This window comes from Mastigoproctus giganteus, chromosome 5 (genome assembly GCF_048544385.1).
Source record: "Mastigoproctus giganteus isolate SK-2022 chromosome 5, ASM4854438v1, whole genome shotgun sequence".
Lineage (NCBI taxonomy): Eukaryota > Metazoa > Arthropoda > Arachnida > Uropygi > Thelyphonidae > Mastigoproctus > Mastigoproctus giganteus.
The window spans coordinates 196054205-196074523 of NC_143579.1; the positions used below are offsets into that span (position 1 = coordinate 196054205).

The 20319-nt window shown below is 38.6% G+C and overlaps 1 protein-coding gene across 1 annotated transcript in view; it reads left to right on the top strand.

Moving 5' to 3' along the window:
• The window catches only part of LOC150085969 (leucine-rich repeat and WD repeat-containing protein 1-like), a 129390-nt gene that overhangs the window by 9907 nt on the left and 99164 nt on the right, over positions 1-20319 (top strand). The window contains exon 2 of the mRNA XM_090374758.1: positions 9524-9746. Coding sequence (XP_090230884.1) covers positions 9524-9746 — 223 coding nt within the window. The remainder of the gene's footprint in view (positions 1-9523; positions 9747-20319) is intronic.

Consider the following 20319-nt stretch of genomic DNA (forward strand, 5'->3'; position numbering starts at 1 on the left):
ACTTTACTCTCAGTTATTACAAGATTCTCTAGCTTACTGCTAGAGTTGAATACACCTTTGGCTTTCCCCTCGCTAAATAACTCCCCATGAGTGAATGTCGATGCAAAATATTCATTTAGTTTGTTAGCTACCTGAGCAGGATCATCAACAGTTGACCCATCGATATCAAGTGGACCAATCTGATTCATCCCCTTCCTTCTAGAGTTTACATAAGTAAAGAACTCTGCTGTTTTTCTTTGCATCCCTTGCCAAAGATTTCTCGTAATCTGCCTTCGCCTGCCTAACTTCCTTTGTTTTTTTTTGTTTTTTTTTTTTTTTTGATTTGGTAGTTGTTGGCGCATCGGCTGCTGTGGCCATATTGCACCTCCCAAGGTTTTTGCAGTACTTTGATCCAAGCCCGAGGCGGGAATCGAACCCGCGACCTTTGGGTTGCCGGGCAGGTACTTTACCCACTCGGCTAGCCCGGTCGGCCCTTCCTTTGTAACTTGGTTACAGATCAACTTGTATCTATCATAGCCATAATTATGAGAGCTTCCTTGGACTCAGGGGAGGTACCCATAGACTGGAAATGTGCAAATGTGACCCCAATTCACAAAGGAGGATCAAAGGCTGACACAAGTAATTATAGACCTGTGAGCTTAACTTCTGTTCCAGGAAAATTAATGGAGGCACTGGTTAAAGAAGCACTGCAGGATCATTTAGACAAGACTTCAGTTATAGCTCAGACACAGCATGGTTTTGTTAAGGGGAAGTCTTGCCTGACCAACTTGATTGGATACTATGATGCAGTCACAAAAGAACTGGATGCAGGGAATAACTTTGATATTATATACTTGGATCTTAGAAAGGCTTTTGATACTGTTGCACATGGAAGACTGCTACACAAATTGGAGCAGTGTGACATTGGAGGCAAATTGCTGCTATGGATAAAGGGGTGGTTGAGGGGGAGAAGACAGAGAGTGGTAATCAATGGACACTGCTTATCGTGGACTAATGTTATTAGTGGAGTCCCTCAGGGCTCAGTGTTGGGTCCATTATTGTTTTCTGTATTTATAAATGATATTGATGATGGTATATCAAGCTTAATGTCCAAGTTTGCAGATGATACAAAGGTTGGCAGGGTTGTCAAGGACACTACTGACACTATGCTGCTGCAACAGGATCTGGAAAGGTTGAGCAGATGGGCTGAGAGGTGGCAAATGAAGTTTAACATTGACAAATGTAAAGTACTACACATGGGAAAAAGCAACCCCAGAGCAACGTATCAACTCTGTGGTACTACACTGACAGTGGTAGAGAATGAAAGGGACTTGGGGGTGATTGTGCAGGCAGATATGAAGTTCTCTGAGCAGTGCAGACGGGCTGCAAGAGTAGCTCATGGAGTATTGTCAATGATATACAGGAATTTTTCCAGCAGGGATAAGGAGGTGATTATTCCATTGTATAAGGCAATGGTCAGGCCACACCTAGAGTACTGTATACAGGTCTGGAGGCCTCATTTCAAGAAGGATGTAGAGCTGCTGGAACGAGTACAGAGAAGGGCAACAAGATTAGTGAATGGAACAAAGGGGTGCTCTTACGAAGAAAGGCTTAAGTTTTGCAAATTACAGTGTCTGGAGACTAGGCACCAGCGAGGTGATCTGATAGAGGTGTATAAAGCCTTGAATGGTTTAAGCATGCTCAATGCTGATGGGATTCTTCCTCTAGCTCAGAAAAATCACCTGAGAGGGCATAAATTCAAATTGAGGAAAGACAGATGTAGGATAGACGTGTGGAAATTTGCCTTTAGCCAGCGGGTGGTTGGTTGGTGGAACAGACTGCCATCCCTTGTGGTGGAGGTTGATAGCCTAAATAAGTTTAAGGCTCAGCTGGACAGGTATTTTGAACGAACAGAGGGGTGAAGTGGAAGTGGGTTTTTTTTTTTTTTTTGGCTGATGCTGCATAAGCTTGCTTTCTTGCATCAAATGCCTCTACTAATGCTAATAGGCTTCTGTGTCATGTGTTAATTTGTATGTATCCCATGGCATGTTTCTTCTCTGCCGTATGCCTCATCAGTTCATCTGACATCCATTTAGGCCTAAACCTTGAACAATATTTCTTAGTTGGTATGTAAAGCCTAGTAGCTTCCAAGATAAGTTCTTTGAATACTTCCCATTTTGCATTTGCTGTTGGTAACATTATTAGTTGGTTCCACTGTATAGAATTTAAATACTGTCGCAGTCCATCGTAGTCGCCTTTACGAAAGCAATAACCCTTCCCTTTACCCCTTATGGTAGTTACCTCTTTGAGTAAATCCCACTTCAGCACACTGTGATCACTGCCACCTAGTGGTTCATTTATCTGCAGATTCTTAATGCATGAAGAATCACTGCTGATAATGAAATCAAGAGTATTCCTCCCTCTAGTTGCCTCCCGAACATGCTGATGTATAAAACAATCATCCAATAAATCCACAAAAGCCTTGCTAGTGTGTGAGTGACCATTCCCCAAATTCCAGTCAATATCTGGGAAATTAAAATCTCCCATTATAAGACTCTCTGATTTACTGGCCCACTCTATTTCCCTGTACAGTTTCTTATTGTACTCATCAGAGTCATTAGGCCTATAGCACACTCCTACTCTCAATTTTGATCTCCCAATGCTTATGTCACACCAAACTGACTCGACACTGCACTGTCCAGCGATATCCACTGGTTTCACTTCCTTGGATTTTATGTATTTCTTAACTAATAGCATAACCCCTCCTCCCTTCCTATCCAGTCTATCCTTTCTGTAGACGTTGTACTCCCCAAATTCCAGTTCTGCATTCCTTATATCTGTGTGACACCACGTCTCTGATATCCCCACAATATCTGCCTTTGATGTTTTGAGCAATACCTCAAATTCATCAAGTTTATTTACTAAATTCCTAGCATTGGTGTACACGCAAGTATACATGCACCTATTTCTATTCTTAGCTACCCTAACACAACCCATGTGTTTACTTGTACCGCAATGACTCCCAGCAGTCTCTGAAATATCCTGCATCCTGTTTTTCAGGCTTCTGCTCATTCCAATAGAAGCAGTGCAAGAATCTCTTTCACCTCTGCCGGTGGCTACTGTTAATCTATTCGTCTTTGTCTCCCCCCAAATTTAGGCTATCAACTTCCACAACAAAAGATGGAAGTCTGTTCCACCAATCAACTACCCACTGACTAAAGGCAAATTTCTGCACATCTATTCTACAACTGTCTTTCCTCGATTTGAAACTGTGCCCCCTCAGGTTCTTAATCTGAACAAGAGGAAGAATCCCATCAGCATTGAGCTTGCTCAACCCATTCAAGGCCTTATACACCTCAATGAGATCGCCTTATGGGTGCTGCAATTTGCAGAACTTGAGCCTTTCTTAGTAAGAGCACTCCTTTGTTCCTCGCACCAATCTTGTTGCCCTTCTTTGTACTCGTTCAAGCAACTCTACATTCTTCCTAAAATGAGGCTTCCAGACCTGTACACAGTACTTTAGGTATGGCCTGACCATTGCCTTGTATAACGGGATAATCATCTCCCTGTCCCTGCTAGCAAAATTCCTATATATCATTGACAAGACTCCATAACCTGACCTGGCTGCCCGTCTGCACTGCTCAGCAAACTTCATATTTGACTGCACAATTACCCCCAGGTCTTTTCCACTTCCCTGAGTGTAGTATCACACAGTTGGTATGTTTCTTTTGGATTACTGCTACCCATATGCAGTGCATTTGTCAATGTTAAATTTCAGTTGCCACTTCTCAGCCCATTTTCCCAACTTATCTAGATCCAGTTGGAGTAGCACACTGTCTTTACATTCGTTAACAACCCTGCCAACTTTGTATCATCTCCAAACTTGTACATTAAACCTGATATACCTTCATCAATATCGTTGATAAATATACAAAACAACAATGGGCCCAACACCAAACACTAGAGAACTTCACTAATAACATTTGTCCATGAAGTGCAATGTCCGTTGATTACCACTCTCTGTCAGCTCCCACTCAACCATCCCTTTATCCATTGTAGCAACTTACCCTTAATGCCATACCTCTCCAATTTGTAAAACAGTGTTCCATGTGCAACAGTATCAAAAGCTTTCCTGAAATCCAAGTATGTGATATCAAAATTATTTTTGGCATTCAGTTCCTTTGTGACTACATCATAGTATCCAATCAAATTGGTCAGACAAACCTCCCTTTAACAAACCCATGCTGTGTCTTAACTATTACTGCAATCATGTCTAGATGATCCTGCAGTGCTTCTTTAAGTGGTGATTCCATTATTTTCTCCGGAACACAAGATAAACTAACAGGTCCATAGTTACTTGTGTCACCTTTTGAACCCCCTTTGTGAATTGGTGATACATTTGCACACCTCCAGTCCATGGAAGCTCTCATAATTATGGCTAAGGGTTTACTTGCTTCCTCTTTTAATATAACTGGATAAATCCCTTCCACCCGAGGTGTCTTTTTTATGTTTAACTTCAACGATTTCTCCTCCACTTTGCTCTCAGTAATTACAAAATCACTTAGCTTGCTCTTAAGAGTTTTTAATAAACCTCTGGCACTCCCCTCATTGAATAACTTGTCATGTGTGAATTTAGATGCAAAATACTCATTGTTTATTAGCTACCTAAGCATGATCATCAGTAGTCAACCCATGTATGTTAAGTGGTCCAATCTGATTCATCCCTTTCCTTCTATAGTTTACATAAGTAAAGAACTCTTCACTGTTTTTCTTTGTATCCTTTGCCAAAGATTTCTCGTAATCTGCCTTCACCTGCCTAACCTCCTTTTTGACTTGATTACAGACTATGCCATAGGCTTCTGTGTCACCTGATACTTTATATGCATCCCATACATTTTTCTTCTCTGCCACGAGCCTTGTTAAGGCGCCTCCTTACCCAGGTGGGCAGGAGCAGCAGTGCGTATTACACACTTTTTGATTAGACCGGGGGTTCAAGCCTGTGCCCACCAAATACGGAGGATGTGGAAAGGTCAGGGAATGCCCACTGCATATCCCCGTGGAGCAATATGGCCTTAGCTGCTAATGCTCCTAAAAACCAAATAACAAACAAACAACAACAGAGCCTCGTTAATTCATCTGACATCCATTTAGGCCTAAACCTTGAACAGTATTTCTTAGTTGGAATGAAAAGCCTAGTAACTTTCAAAATCAAATCCTTAAAGGCTTCCCATTTAGAATTCAACTTTGATAACATCATCAGTTGATCCCACTACAGAATTTAAAAACTGTCTGAGACCCCTTTACGAAAGCAAAAGCCCTTCCCTTTAGCCTTGACGGTAGTTACATCTTTAGGTAATTCCTTTAAGTAATTCTTTATAAGTAGTTATAAAGAATGTGACCATTTCAAACATGAAAAATACTGTAAATTCAGAAATATAGTTAAAGATGGGAAATAAATCAGAAATTATTATTAGCTATATGGTGCAAGGAAGCCTGAGGCTTATGTTGCACCAGCCAAAAAAAGTTACCGTGTGTGAGAGAGAGAGAGAGAGGGTGTGTGTGTGTGTGTGTAGAAGGGAATCACCAAGAAAGAGAAGAATGATGATATCCATCTGAGGACCTAGGGTGTGCCAAGCCCATACTCACTAGATGTGAGCCCTGTGGTTAAGTGGGAATGAATAAATTTTCTAACATTTTAAAACAATTTATTAACACATATATATTAAAAAATGACTACTTACATGATACGCAAAAAATATTAGTACATTTTTAAGAATTGTGTCGAAAAATATTTGGTTATTTTTTGTTGTACACTGGATTCTACTGTACACCATTCATAAAAATGTTCGAGTTTGTTTAAACTTTAACCCCTCAGATATATTTTCTGTTTCATTTTCTCCCCACTGAAGGCCTCGATGTAAAGTTTCAAATGCTGCCAACATTTCTTGTTGGGAATGTTTAATATTGCCCTAATTTTCATCCAACTCATCGTCGATATTGTCACTAGTTCATATGCTCCAAAATGTTGGAGTCACTCGGATATTCAACTACTATGACATCATTATCAACTCCTAAAAATTTGTCAAGAACGATTTCTCCACTGATCAAACCTCGCTTGGAACTCTTTCCAAGATTTTTCAATGTGTTCTATTAGTTCACCCCTTTCATCTCTATTAATTAGCATTTTAGCAAAACCTGCTTTTGCGAAACAGTTAATCGTTGTTTCTGTGACATCTCACTTTCGCAAACTCTGATATGCACAGCCACAAATCTATAACAGAATCTATAGGCTGGTTGGTTTCCATTCTCAGTATAATTTTTTTCAGTATGAGCCTTTGGTAGTGCATTTTCAAATTCTTGATAATGCCCTGGTCCATTTTCTGCAGTCATGGCTGGATTTAAACTTGTGCTTAAGCTATAACACTATGAGACCCTTCTCCCTTACTGTTCACCTGTGACAATATTAAAAAAGGATTTTTTAAGATAAATCTGGCACTTGCTGCAGTTAAGACAAATTATTTAGAAGGAAGAAAACAAGCTTCACACTTGTGAGTTTCAAAATTACCCAGTGAAGGTGTGCAGGGCAGTTGTCGACAATCAATGGGATTTTTCTGTCCTCTTTCGTCATCATTCTATCGAAATTTAAAGTCTACTGCTCAAAAATTTCACTTGTCATTCAAGATTTTTTGTTGTACTTCTAATCCAATTCTAACAACTTGACTCCTTTGAAACGTCGGGGTTGTTTACTTTTGCCTATTACGAAAAGCTTCAGTTTTTCATTACCAGCCATATTTTCAACCAAGAGTGTAATTCTCTCCTTACTATTTTTACAACCTACACATTTATCACTTTTAAAAGTCAGTGTTTTGTTCAGCAAACATTTAAAAAATAGACCTGTTTCATCAACGTTGAACAAGTATTTGAACTCATAGACCCCCATAATTTTTTTAAAAACTGTTTCTTTCCAATGGATATAATTTTCGATTGCAACTCCACTTTCATCAGAAATAATTATTTCGAGTAAGCCATGACGCTTTTTAAATTTGTACAGCGAACCAGAACTGGCTTGGAATGTTTTGTGCCACAGAAAAGATGCGTACTCCATACCCTTTTCTTTTATTAATAGCGCTGATCTCGGCATGTTTTGGTCTGGAATCAACTTCATCCACTTAAAAACTGCTTCATCTACACCTTCCCAAAGGCATAATTTCACATGCTTCCGATTGGGTCCCGTTTCCTCAAACAGTTTGATAATCGAAACAGTTTTTCAGAATGGTTAACACACGACTGGCAGGAATACCAAATTTTAAAGCAATTCCTTTTTCTTTTTTTAAATCTCCAATCTACACTATTAAGCACTTTCACTTTTTCAGCTACACTCGAGGATTTTCTCTTAGATCCCTTCCATCTTAGACACTGTAAGGTTGCTTGCACAGCAATTAAAAGAAAGCTAAAATTAGGGACCACTTGTAGCTACCATGTAAACAGAGACAGGTGAAATTTAATGAAAGTGTGGATGATTAATTTCTTTGAAACAACATGAATTTCCAAGATAAAGGAAAATCACTCTCTCCTAATTCTCTAATGGGATGCTTACAGTAGAAAATAGGTTGACCAGAGCCAATGACTGCGGACAGCTGACCAGCAGGACTTCTCGGTATAGTAGTGTATAAGTTTTATAGGTTTTATTTCTTTTTAGTCATTGCTGACCCACTGCTGGCAAAGGCCTCTCCCAGAACCTTCCAGCTTTTTCTATCCTGCACCATGGTTGGCCAGTTTCCTCCTGAAGGGTTTTACAGGCACCATTAAATTGTAAAATGTTTTAGCCCTTAATTTGTGGAATTAATGCCTTTAGCTGTTAAAAACTAAAGGGATTAATGCTTAATCCTTTTAGCTCTTAATTCATGCTTTCTATAACATCAGCTTTATTGCCTAAAGGCCAGAGGTGCTAACAATACATACCAGGTCTTTCGAAATTAGTTCGTTATATGGAAATTTTCTTTGTTATACGGAAACTAATTTCAATGTAATGACCAAAGGGAAATCAAAAAGTTCGCTATATGGAAGTTCGTTAAAGAGAGGTCCGACTGTAGATATTAAGTAGCTGTTGGAGTGATGTGCCCCTGTATCAAACTTAGAAGACAAGTATATGACATATCATTATATTCTGTAGAGTAGCAACATATATGTATACACTACAACAAACCAATGCAGATCATGAATGGTGAAAGGTGGGGGGGGAACATCAGCTGTCAAACTCTGCAGTAGACTGATGTAATAATCTCACAATTCCATGTTATAATCTCACCATCTTTCATCATGCTGTAAAATAAATGCAATAAATGAAAATCCTACACTGGAGGATTTTCTCTTAGATCCCTTCCATCTTAGACACTGTAAGGTTGCTTGCACAGCAATTGTTCCAAACAGACTCTGGAAACCATTGAATGCAACTTCCTGCCAGGGAGCTACATATAACCATATGGTAGTATCACAATTATTTTATTTTTACTGTATTTTTTTTAAAAAAAAATTTATTTTATACTTTTACATTTTGTTGGTAGTGACAAGATTTGTGTTAGTATGATTAGGTAAATTTGCAGAATGCACCTTATGTGCTGTTTGGAAAACCTTATAAAAGGTGTGTATCCATAACTAGTGGATTTATGAAACCATTCATCAAGTTTTTTTTGAAATTTGAAAGGAAAAGGTTTGAGGAATTACAAGCAGAAAACATCATTGGACTTATCTAGTCTTATGAAGGAGAACTGTCTGCAGAATATTTGGTGGAGCCTACACAGGAAACAAGAAGAGAAAGAGAAATAAGATGTAATGCAACTGGTTGATTTGATCACCAGTTGTCTGGATCCTTGGCTTTACTTCCTTAGAAAACATCAGATATGAACTGAAACTTGGAACAAAGTTTACAATTTGGTAGGAACTTAATTTCAGACTTGGCTACCAACAGGTGATCAGAAAGAAACAATGCGCATCAAAGCAGCCCTCCCTAACCCAATTTTTTAATGTTTCGGGTATTACTACCACTCTCCATCAAGCACAATCCTACTCCAGATAGGAGTCCATTGTTCCCTTCTGTGTGTGATACGTCTGTTGAAGGATCAGCAGTTTAGACTTCTGATCCTTCAACACAATTAACTCCCACTCCTTCATCTGTATCACCATGTGCTATTGTGACATTGCTATTGGTGAGCAATCATATGATTCTCTTTTTTCCTTTACTATAATCTTGTTTCTTGGTGTGTGTGTGTGTGTGTGTGTGTGTGTGTGTGTGTGTGTGTGTGTGTGTGTGTGTGTGTGTGTGTGTGTGTGTGTGTGTTCCAAAGGAGTTTGGAATGTAACCTACCTTTCACAGTGTAAAGTATATTTATATAATGCTGATTCAAATCACATGCCGCTTTCTCTGACCAAACTTCTTCATGTTATAAAAAGGCTAGCTGAAATTATATATTAATAGATGAGTTTATATACTAAAATATCCAAGTTCTTGTCATATTTTTTAAAAAGTTATGACTGTTTTTTACAGCCTTGCTAATGATGACCTTGCTAGCTTAGATGCCAATCTGTTTAAGGAATTAACTGGAATGAGAAGTTTAGATGTATCTGGCAATAGGCTCAGAACCATTCCCAATATGTGCTTACATTCATTGAGAAAATTAAATTGTGAAGACAATTTGATAAATGATGTCCAGTTTCTTAATAATTTTCCAAATCTACGGGAATTATCGTTAACTGGAAATCCACTGTCAGTGAGTATTAATTTTTTTAAATATTCAGAATAAATGAGTGTTATAAATTTGAAAAATTTGTTTGGCATATTAACCTTGAAAACTGATAATTAGCATTAGCAGTGGCAAATGATGCAAGAAAACAAGCTTATACAGTACCAGCAAAAAAAAAAAAAAAAAAAAAAAAGACATCTCCCATTTTACTTATTTGTTCCCTCCAATAGTTTATCTAGTTCTTCCTTGAATTTATTTAAGCAGTCAACTTCCACAGTAACAGATGGAAGTTTGTTCCAGCAATCATCCACCTGCTGGTTAAAAGCCAAACTTCCACATATCTATTTTGTAACACAACCATCTTTTCTCAATTTGAATTTGTCCCCTTTTGTGTGTGGCCTGGTCAAGAGGGGATACAAATTCAAATTGTGTGTCCCCTCTTGTATCACCTGATAATTTATGTGCATCCCATGCACTTTTCTTCTCTGCCACTTGTCTCAATTCTTCTGACATCTATTTAGGTCTAAGCTTTGAAAAGTATTTCTTTGTTGGTATAAAAAGCCTAGTAGCTTCTTTGATTACTTCCCCAAATACTTCCCATTTAGAATTTTGCCGTTGGCAATATCATCAGTTAGTCCCACTGCACACAATTTTAAAACTGCTAGAGACCATTGTAGTCACCCTTACGAAAGCAAACGGCGTTTCATTTACCCCTGAAAGTAGTGATGTTTTTAATTAAATTCCACATCAGTACACTGATTGCTACCACCCAGTGAGTCTTTTACTTGTAGAATCTTAATGCATGAAGAATCACTGCTGATAACCAGATAAAGAGTATTGCTTCCTCTTGTTGGCTTTCTAGCATCCTTCTGTAGAAAACAGTCATCCAAGAAATCCACAAGTCTTTCTAGTGTGTTAGTGACCAACCCACAAATTCCTCTCAACACCTGGAAAGTTAAAATCCCCCGTTATGAGACATCCTGTGCTGACCCACTCCATTTCTCTGCATAGCTATTTGGTATATTCATTGCAGTCTATAATACACTCGTACGCTCAATTTTGTTTTCCCAGTGCTTATATCACACCAAACTGACTCGTCACTCAAGTTAAATGGATGCACTGCCTTAGATTTAATATTATTCTTAACTAAGAGCATAACCCCTCCACCTCTCCTGTCTGCCCTTCCTTTATACACTCTACTCCCCATATTCAAATTCATTATCACTAATGTCTGAGTGACACCACGTCTCTGCTATTCCTACAATGCCTGCATTCGACGATTTAATCAGTACCTCAAATTCATCTATAATGCCCCTAGCATTAGTGTGCATGCAAGCATACATGCATGTGTTCTTACTCTTAGTTACCCTAACACAGTAACTACACATTGATTTGTTCCATGATGATCCACAGCAGGGCCTAAAATTCCAGACACCTTGCTTTCCAGGCTGCTGCACATACCAATAGGAAAAATGCAAGAATGACTTTCACCTTTGCCTGCAAAGGTGAAAGTCATTCTTGCATTTTTAGTCAATACACAGACTAATAGTTTTACTATTAGTCTGTGTATCCCCCCCACCTAGCAGTTTTCCGACTGATCTATCACTGCCTTAATAGCATCAGCAAATATTCTCGTGCACCTTCTACTCAAGTGTATCCCATCCCTGTAAAAACAGTCTCTCCTGTTATTTCAGGTTCTGTGATTTAATACGTTACATAAGTACAGTATACTGTGAATGCTTTCATAACACAGTTTACTTATTTCTTCTTGGATTTTAATAAAAACTAAAATATAACATATATTTAATGTTTCTGTTGTGACTAAGCAAATAGGAATAATTCATGAATTATATATTTAGTAAACTGATAACAAAAAACAAACATAATATTCAGTGCTACATCTATAGTACAGTCAGTCCTCGTATAGCACGATAGTTGTGTTCTTAGAATCCCTCGTGCAATATGAACAACAGGCCCTATGGGGAAAAATAGGGTTAGGTGCCGACCACCCAAGACTGAACACACATTTGTAGCCAAAACATTACCAAACACAATAAATAATCGTAATAAAATACGTAAGTATTTTATTACGACTATTACGTAATAAAATATTGCTAATGCTTTTGCTTCTATCTTAATCAAACTTGTTTTTTTGTTTGATTTTCTATCCAAACAGATGACAGCCATTCCATCTCTTCCAATTCTTGTGTCTTAATCTAATGGATTTTAATTACACTTTGAGTTGTTCCTGCTATGAAAGTTGTTTTTGTTTTCTCTGCATTCTTTGTAATTCTTGGCATTGCCTCATTTAGGTCTGTGGCACGTGCAATATCACATAGTCTTTCATTTCGCTCAAAGCATTTCACAATTTCATATTTTTTTCTCTATCGACAGAGGCGGACTGGCCATAAGCCTTACCGGGGAAACCCCAGTTGGCTGGAGGCCGGTGTGATTTTGGCCATAAACGCTAGTATGAGGCCACTATAAATTTTCCCAGGTAAGAATTTTTGATCCAGTCCGCCTCTGTTTATCGATATTGCTTTTCTTTTTCTCTCTGAATCTGTAGTGTCTTCACCAGGATGCTTCCTTTTCACACCTTTTAAGTATTTTACTCATTTTTAGGGAATAAAGCAAAATTACAAAACGAGGAGGCACGCTTGATACACATAAACAAAGCTGTGTGCGTGTAGCAACTGAATAAACAACACCGTAAAGGCAGAGATACACTATTAACACCTCACATTTTACTAAAGCACATTTCTAGGGGTTACTACCATAAAACAATAAAAACAATTTCCAGTTATAAACTGGTTATAAACTATTTTCTGTTATAAACTGGTAGTAAACTCGATCTAATTGCATTTGCTATAATACCGATAGCTGGAATTGTTTGGGTTTTTACGTTATTATGGTGAAATGTGTTTCTCCTTCACTGATGTAAGAAACATAAATACATTTTCAGAATCTTCTCTTCATTTCTATTGTGTTGCGTTCAGTTGGGGTGATTCTGCGTTCGACTGCCATTTCTTGTAAACATAAAGGCGAATTGTGCATAAGCGAATTCGGTTCGTGTTATATAAGATATCGTTCCCCTATTTATAAATCGTGTATGATCGAATTCGTGTAATGTAAACACGTGTTATACGAGGACTGACTGTATATGTTATATGGATAAGTGATGAGATATGCATGAAAAAAATTAATAATAATAAAAAAATAAATAACAATAATTGTCAGATTTCTTTTTATTTTGTCGATAACAGGAAATGTGTACAGATTTTAACTGTACAGGCAAAATTTGAAAAGCCAAATGTCTATTTGAAGGTATTGACCTCTCAAATTTAAGGCTACCATGACAAGTTGCCTAACACTACACCATTAGTAACAATTCTCTAAAAATGTAACACAACTCAAAGGTTTACAATAAATAATGAATGCATCTGTTAATCATATTTAGCAGTCACATGAGCCTGAACCATGGTCCATTTGAAGGTGCACTACTGAACTCTCACACGTGATCACTTGGTTATGTCAGACCTAAAAAAAAAAAAAAAAAGCTGGTTTATATTCTGACATAACCACCATATCACAGGAGTTTAGATTAATTATTTTAATGATGAATACAATCATTAACCGTATTCAGCAGTTTTCCAGAACCTCTTCACTAAGTATAAATATCAGTTTAGTTGGATTAATATGTAACAAATATTTCAACAAAATGATATTTATAATGAGATTCAAGCTTTAATATGAGTTTTATATGAAACCAAAGAATTCCTCCCGAAGGCAACAATTAATAGTGTAGATCGATGGTTTTAATGCTAGTACTCGCCTTCCAGAGTATTAATAGCAGTAAATGTCACAATAACAGAAGTGCAGTATTATTTTGTGGATTTATTGGATGACTGTTTTTTACAGCAGCAATTTAGAGAGGCAACAAGAGGGAGTAATACTCTTGATCTTATAATCAGCAGTGATCACAGTGAACTGATTTGTGATTTACTAAGGTGTAACTAGAATCAAGGGTAAAGTGAGGGGCTTTGTTTTCATAAAAGTGGCCACAGTAGTAGCAGACAGTTTTTAAATTCTATAGAGTGGGACCAACTGATGATGTTACCCTCAGCAAATTCTAAAGTGTTCAAGGAATTAATCATAGAAGCTACTAGACTTTTCATACCAATTAAGAAATACTCAAGGTATAAGCCTAAATGGATGTAAGATAAACTGATGAAACTTGTGGCAGAGAAGAAAAGTACATGAGATGCATATAAATTATGAGGTGATACAGAATATAAATTGGTAGATATAAATTAGTCTGCAATCAAGGCACAAAGGAATTTAGGCAAGCTAAGGAAGGTTATGAGAAGTCTCTGGCAAAGAAAAACAGCAAAGACTTCTATGCTTATATTAACAGCCACTTGATGTCTATGGGCTCACTGTTGATGACATCACACAGGTTGCACACAAATTGAATAGGTATTTTGCACCTACATTCAAATATGAGGAATTCTTTAGGAAAGGGGATTCCAGAAGGTTATCAAACTCTAACAGGGAGCTGTTACAAACTCTAAATGATTTTGTAAAAACTGAGAGGAGAGTGGAAGAGAAATCGTTGAAGTTAAACACAAGAAAGGCACCTTGGGTAATTGGGATCTATCCAATTATATTAAGGGAGGTAGCAAAGGGAGTAAGCAAACCCTTAGCCATAATTATGAGAGCATCCTTGGATTCAGGGGAGGTCCCTCTAGACTGGAAAAGTGTGAATATATCCCCAATTCATATAGGGGAATCAAAGGGTGACACGAGTAATTACAGACCTGCTAGTTTAACTTCTGTTCCAGGGAAAATAATGGAGTCATTGGTAAAAGAAGTAATGCAGGATCATCTAGACAAGGCAGCAATTGTCCCTTCTCAGGGGATCAAAGGATGACACGAGTAATTACAGACTTGTTAGTTTAACTTCTGTTCCAAGGAAAACAATGGAGTCATTGGTAAAAGAAGTAATGCAGGATCATTTAGACAAGGCAGCGATTGTCTCTTCTCAGACACAGCATGGGTTTGTTAAGGGGAAATCTTGTTTGATTGGGTTTGATTGGATATAATGATGTAGTCACAGAGGAACTGGATGCAAAAAATAATTTTGATCTCATATACTTGGATTTCAAGAAAGCTTTTAATGTTGTTGCACATAAAAGACTGCTGTAAAAATTGGAGCATTATCACATTAAGGATTCTGCTATGGATAAAGAGATGGTTGACTGGGAGAAGATTGAAAACGGTAACCAACAGACATAGCTCTTCGTGGATTAATGTTATTAGCAGTTTCCCCCCATGGTTCAGTGTTGGTCCCACTGTTGTTTTGTATATATCAACGATATTGATGAAGGTATATCATGCTTAATGTCCAAGTTTGCAAATGATACAAAGGTCGGCACGGTTGTTAATGGCAGTGATGACAGTATGCTACTACAACAAGATCTAGAAATGTTGGGCAGATCGGCTGAGAAGTGGCAACTGATGGGCAACATTGACAAATCATTGACTGCTATCCATATGCAGTACTATGGATAGCAGTGACCCCAGAATAACATACCAATTGTGTGTTACCACACAATGGTTAGTGGAAAACGAAAAATACCTGGGGGTAATTGTACGGTCAATATGAAGTTCTCTGAGCAATACAGACCGGCTGCCAGGACAGATCATGGGGTTTTGTCAATAATATACAGAATTTTACTAAGGAAGTGTTTATTCCACTGTATAAGGCAATTGCCAAGACACATCTTGAGTACTGCAAGAGGGCTGGAGGCCTCATTTTAGTGTTCACAACTCTAGCTTGGTTCCGTTCTCTAGTCACACCGACCCAGCTGGTCGAGATGCTGAGGCTTTTGCAATTACTAATGACCTTGCAAAGATTGTTCATTTACCTAGAAGAATACTGGACAATCCTAACCATACAGCCAACACGCTTGATCTTTTTCTCACAAAAAATCCTTCTAAGTACACAGTCAAAGTGAGAGGTCCTTTAGGCACCTCAGATCACGACTTGGTGATTGTCTCTTCTCCAAGGGAGCCTTTATCTCATGGCTATTCCCAACCTCGTGTTGTTTGGCATTACAAGAATGTAAAATGGGATGACCTGCGAGATTTCTTTTCCTTGGTCAGATTACTGTTTCAAAACTTCTGCTGTCAACGTTTGCTCAGAATGTGTCAGTGAAATTATTCTTGCAGGAATGGAATCCTTTATCCCACACTCCACTTTAAAATCGCATCCTTTATCTAAACCTTGGTTTTCCAATAAACGTGCTAAGGCTGTTCAAGAGAAGAACATTGCATATCGTAATTGGTTTGTTTCTAATTCTTCAATTTCATTTTCTGCCTGCACCAAAGCTCGCAACAATTGTAAAGCAGTTATTAATCAGTCCAAACGAGAGTTTGAACAGGCTAAGAGAAGAAAACTTGCTTCTTGCCCTAATGGTAGCCGAGCATTCTGGTCTCTTGCCAAAGCTATTGGCTGCAACTTTTGCACATCTCTGCTCCCACCTCTGTCCAAACCAGATGGTTCTGTTGTCACTTCAGCCAAGGATAAAGCTGACCTGATAGCATTCCATTTTTCTTCCAACTCATGTATTAATGATCTTGGTAAAACACCTCCCACAATTCCCAGCAAACTCCATTCAGTGCCTCCTGTGGTCTTCCGTCAAAAGGATGTTAGAAGGATTTTGACGAATCTTGAAGCTAAGAAAGCTCCAGGTCTCGATGGTATTTCTTGACTTGTTCTCAAAACCTGTGCTCCTGAACTTACTCCTGTTCTTTGCTGCCTTTTTTCACTTTCTTATTCCAAAGGTGTTTTTCCTTCTGCTTGGAAATTTGCTCATATTCAGCCAGTTCCTAAAAAAAAAGGGTGACAAATCCCTCCCATCCAATTATCGTCCCATTGCAATTACTTCTACTCTTTCTGAAGTAATGGAGAAATCAATTAACCACCAATTCTTAAACTACCTAGGAACCTTCCATCTGATCAACGATCGCCAGTATGGATTCTGTCAGTGTCGATCCACTGGTGATATTCTGGCTTATGTTACCCATTTATGGACTAATTCAGTGGAAAAGTTTGGTGAAACACAAGCAGTTGCTCTTGACATCTCAAAAGCTTTCGATCGTGTTTGGCATAAAGGTCTTCTAAACAAGCTTCCATCGTATATGGTTTGCCAACTCTTTTTTGTAATTGGTTATCCAGTTTTCTTTCTGATGCTCAGTGAGGGTGATGGTAGATGGCTCTCTGTCTTCTAACTTCTCCAGTAATGCCGATGTCTCCTAAGGTTCAGTTCTTTCCCCCAATCTTTTCCTCTTGTAAATTAATGACCTTCTTCCATTGACTGCAAATCCTATCCATAGTTTTGCCGATGGTAGCACATTGCATTCCACTTTCCATTTTGAGAAACCTTGTCCTGCTCAATCAGCTTCAACTTCTCGAAAATCTGCTACCAATTCCTTAAATGCCGATCTCCGGGTAATTCTCCAGTGGGGCAAAGACAACTTAGTTGATTTTAATCCTTCTAAAACTCAGTCTTGTCTTATATCTTGCAAAAAGGATTCTTATGCTCCTATGCTTATCTTTGGTGACATTCCGATTTTTAGGCAAAATGATATATCTCTTAGGGATTATCCTGACAAATATTGCTTCCTCTACATCTAAAAAACTTGATTTTCTCTTTCGCTCTCGTTGTTACTTTTCTTCCAAACAGCTGCTCACTCTGTATAAATCGCAAATCCACCATGCCATGGAATATTGTTCCCACATCTGGCGTGGTGCCCCCAAAACCGCTCTCTGGCTTCTTGATTCCATTCAGAAGGGGGCAGTTAGGTTAATTAATGGTTCATCTCTAACAGAGTCTCTCCACTTGCTGTCTCATAGAAGTACTGTTTCTGCTGCATGCCTCTTCTACAGATATTTCTGTGGGCACTGTTCTTCTGAGTTCACTTCTATAATTCCCGCTCTCTCTTTCAAAAGAGTCCGAACACATACAGCCAACATCCATTTACTGTCAAACTTCAAACTCACAGAACCAACTTTTCATCTTCCTCATTTATTCATTCAGCTGCCGTTTTTTGGAACAACCTTCCTTCATATGCATTTCCTAAAAATTACAGTCTACAGAAGTTCAAGTCCAATGTCAACAAATATCTTCTTTTGTCTTCTCAACCTCCAACCCAAGCATGGTACTAAGTACTATAGGTTCTAATACCTCACGTGTTTGGGGTTTACATAAAAAATATATATACAGGGTGTCCCAGAAATATTGGTACAAACGTTTAGGGAACATCTAAAGGAATGTGAATCGCATAGGAACCCATAACCGGAAAGGTCACGGGAAAGTAGTAGCAGAGGCACAAGAAGCAGAAATGACACAAGACAGTAATTAGTGGCAAACATTTATTTCACATAATAACAATGGAGTACGAGATGGATGCATTTCATGATGTTACAACAGATGCTCGAAGGTTCCACTATGAGACGCAATGCATGCGTGACACTGACGCGGCATGGATTGGCGGACACGTTCGAAGCAGCAGCGCAGAAGAGTCTCACCACAATAGATTTGAGGGCCCTCCACAGAAAGAAATCAAGGTTCGATAAATCAGGTGAGCGTGGGGGGCCAGGCAACGGGTCCACCACTGCCAATCCATCGACGCCCAAAACACCTGTTCAAACGGTCACAAACACACCTTCCATAAAGGGCAGGTGCCCAGTCATGTCGAAACCAAATGTTGCATCTCACATTTGCTGGAACATGAAGTAACCCTGGTAGCACTTGTTCAAGAAAGATCCGAAATTTAGCAGAGTTCATGTGGGATGGTAACAGGTATGAGCCAACTAAGCAGTCACTGACCATACCTGCCCACACATTTATTGTGAAGCGATGTTGTGTCGCATGGGGGCGCGCGCCGTGTGGGTTGTTGTGGGCCCACACATGAGCATTGTGCTGATTAAATAAGTCTTCCTGAGTGAATTAAGCCTCAACCGTGACCAAAACATAAGTTGGAAAATTCAAGTCTTGAACACTTTCTTGGAGAAACCACTGCGCAAAAGCCACATGTGCAGGATGATCTTTGGGGAGCAAAGATCTGAACCCTTTGGAATGACGACCAACTTTTCATCTTCCATTTAATAATCCTTTTTCCCCTCCCCATGAAAGGGGTGTCAGGAATCATCGTGCCAGACATGCTGTACACTGCAATGAGACACTCCCGAGGCAGAGGTAACAGCACATATGCTGGTAGTAGGATTATTCTGGATGGCATTCAACACACTTTCTTCCAAGGCGGGAGTTCGCGTTGAACGTGGTCTGCCTGCACTACTCCTGTTACCTCTAAATGAATCATAATCGCACAAATTTAGAAGCACACGCACAAACAAATGGTGGTCCGGTACATGTCTGTCTGGGAAGCATTCTCCATAAATTCATTGAGCAGCTCATCCATTGCCCTCTGCTAATCCATACACTAGGTGCATGTCTGCCAGCTCACAGTTCGTATATCGATGCATGCTCTTCATGCGGCAACTACTGCTTGAATGAGTAAACCAGAAATTTTCCCTCTCACGAACTGATGAACAGTGCCGTGTACCGATTTACGGTGACGTTTCCGGTTATGGGTTCCTATGCGATTCACATTCCTTTAGATGTTACCTACCTCCCCTAAACGTTTGTACCAATTTTTTGAGACACCCTGTATATATATAATTCTTTTTATATTAACGGTACTGTTTAATTTTGTATGACTGTATCACTGTAAAGCCATGCTATTCCAACCGTGTTTCTTTTTCTTTTCCTTTTTCAATGCTAGTTATAAATTATTTCCATGCACTTGTATTCTAAATACGATATGTTAAGTCCGATTCGCTGCTATAAATTGCTTTCTCGTGTAGATATATTGCTCATTTGGTTTAAGCCTGCTTGCATTCATCTACTCTGCTGAATTTGTGCATTTCAGCTCCCTGCCTTTATTTTTCCCGCCAGCTCATTTTATCTGCGCATTTCTTAAAATACTCCAGGTATCATATACTTTCACTGTCTTATGATACTTTCGTTTCTCGGCATGTCTCGACACTCATATTTTTCCTTTCAATACAAGCATTTGGTATTAGCTCACTTTTATACTAACGCTTACAAATGCCAAAGCCCTTACTATAAGGTTGGGCTTCACAACCCCAGCAAGCTTAGTGTTATTCAATAACTTTTTCTATACTTTTTATCTTTCTGCTGTCTAATTCTAAAGTTCTTCCCATTCGTTAAACTATTAATGTAAATACGAGGGTGAAACGAACGCTCCTACTGTCCTACTTCTATTGCTATTTTTCATCTTTATATATTTAAATAATCCTTTTTCCCCTCCCCACTTTAATACCTCATCCTTATACCATTTGCTTGTTCCAAATCAATTTTGTAAAATACATTGATTTCTTATCTTTACAAAATTAAATCCTACACTAAATTCCACATATTTATAATATTAAGCGTATTGATATTAACTATTTTTATCCCAACTTGATACTTATTTTTACCTAAATAAATTACACTGCGTTGGGAGTCTACCT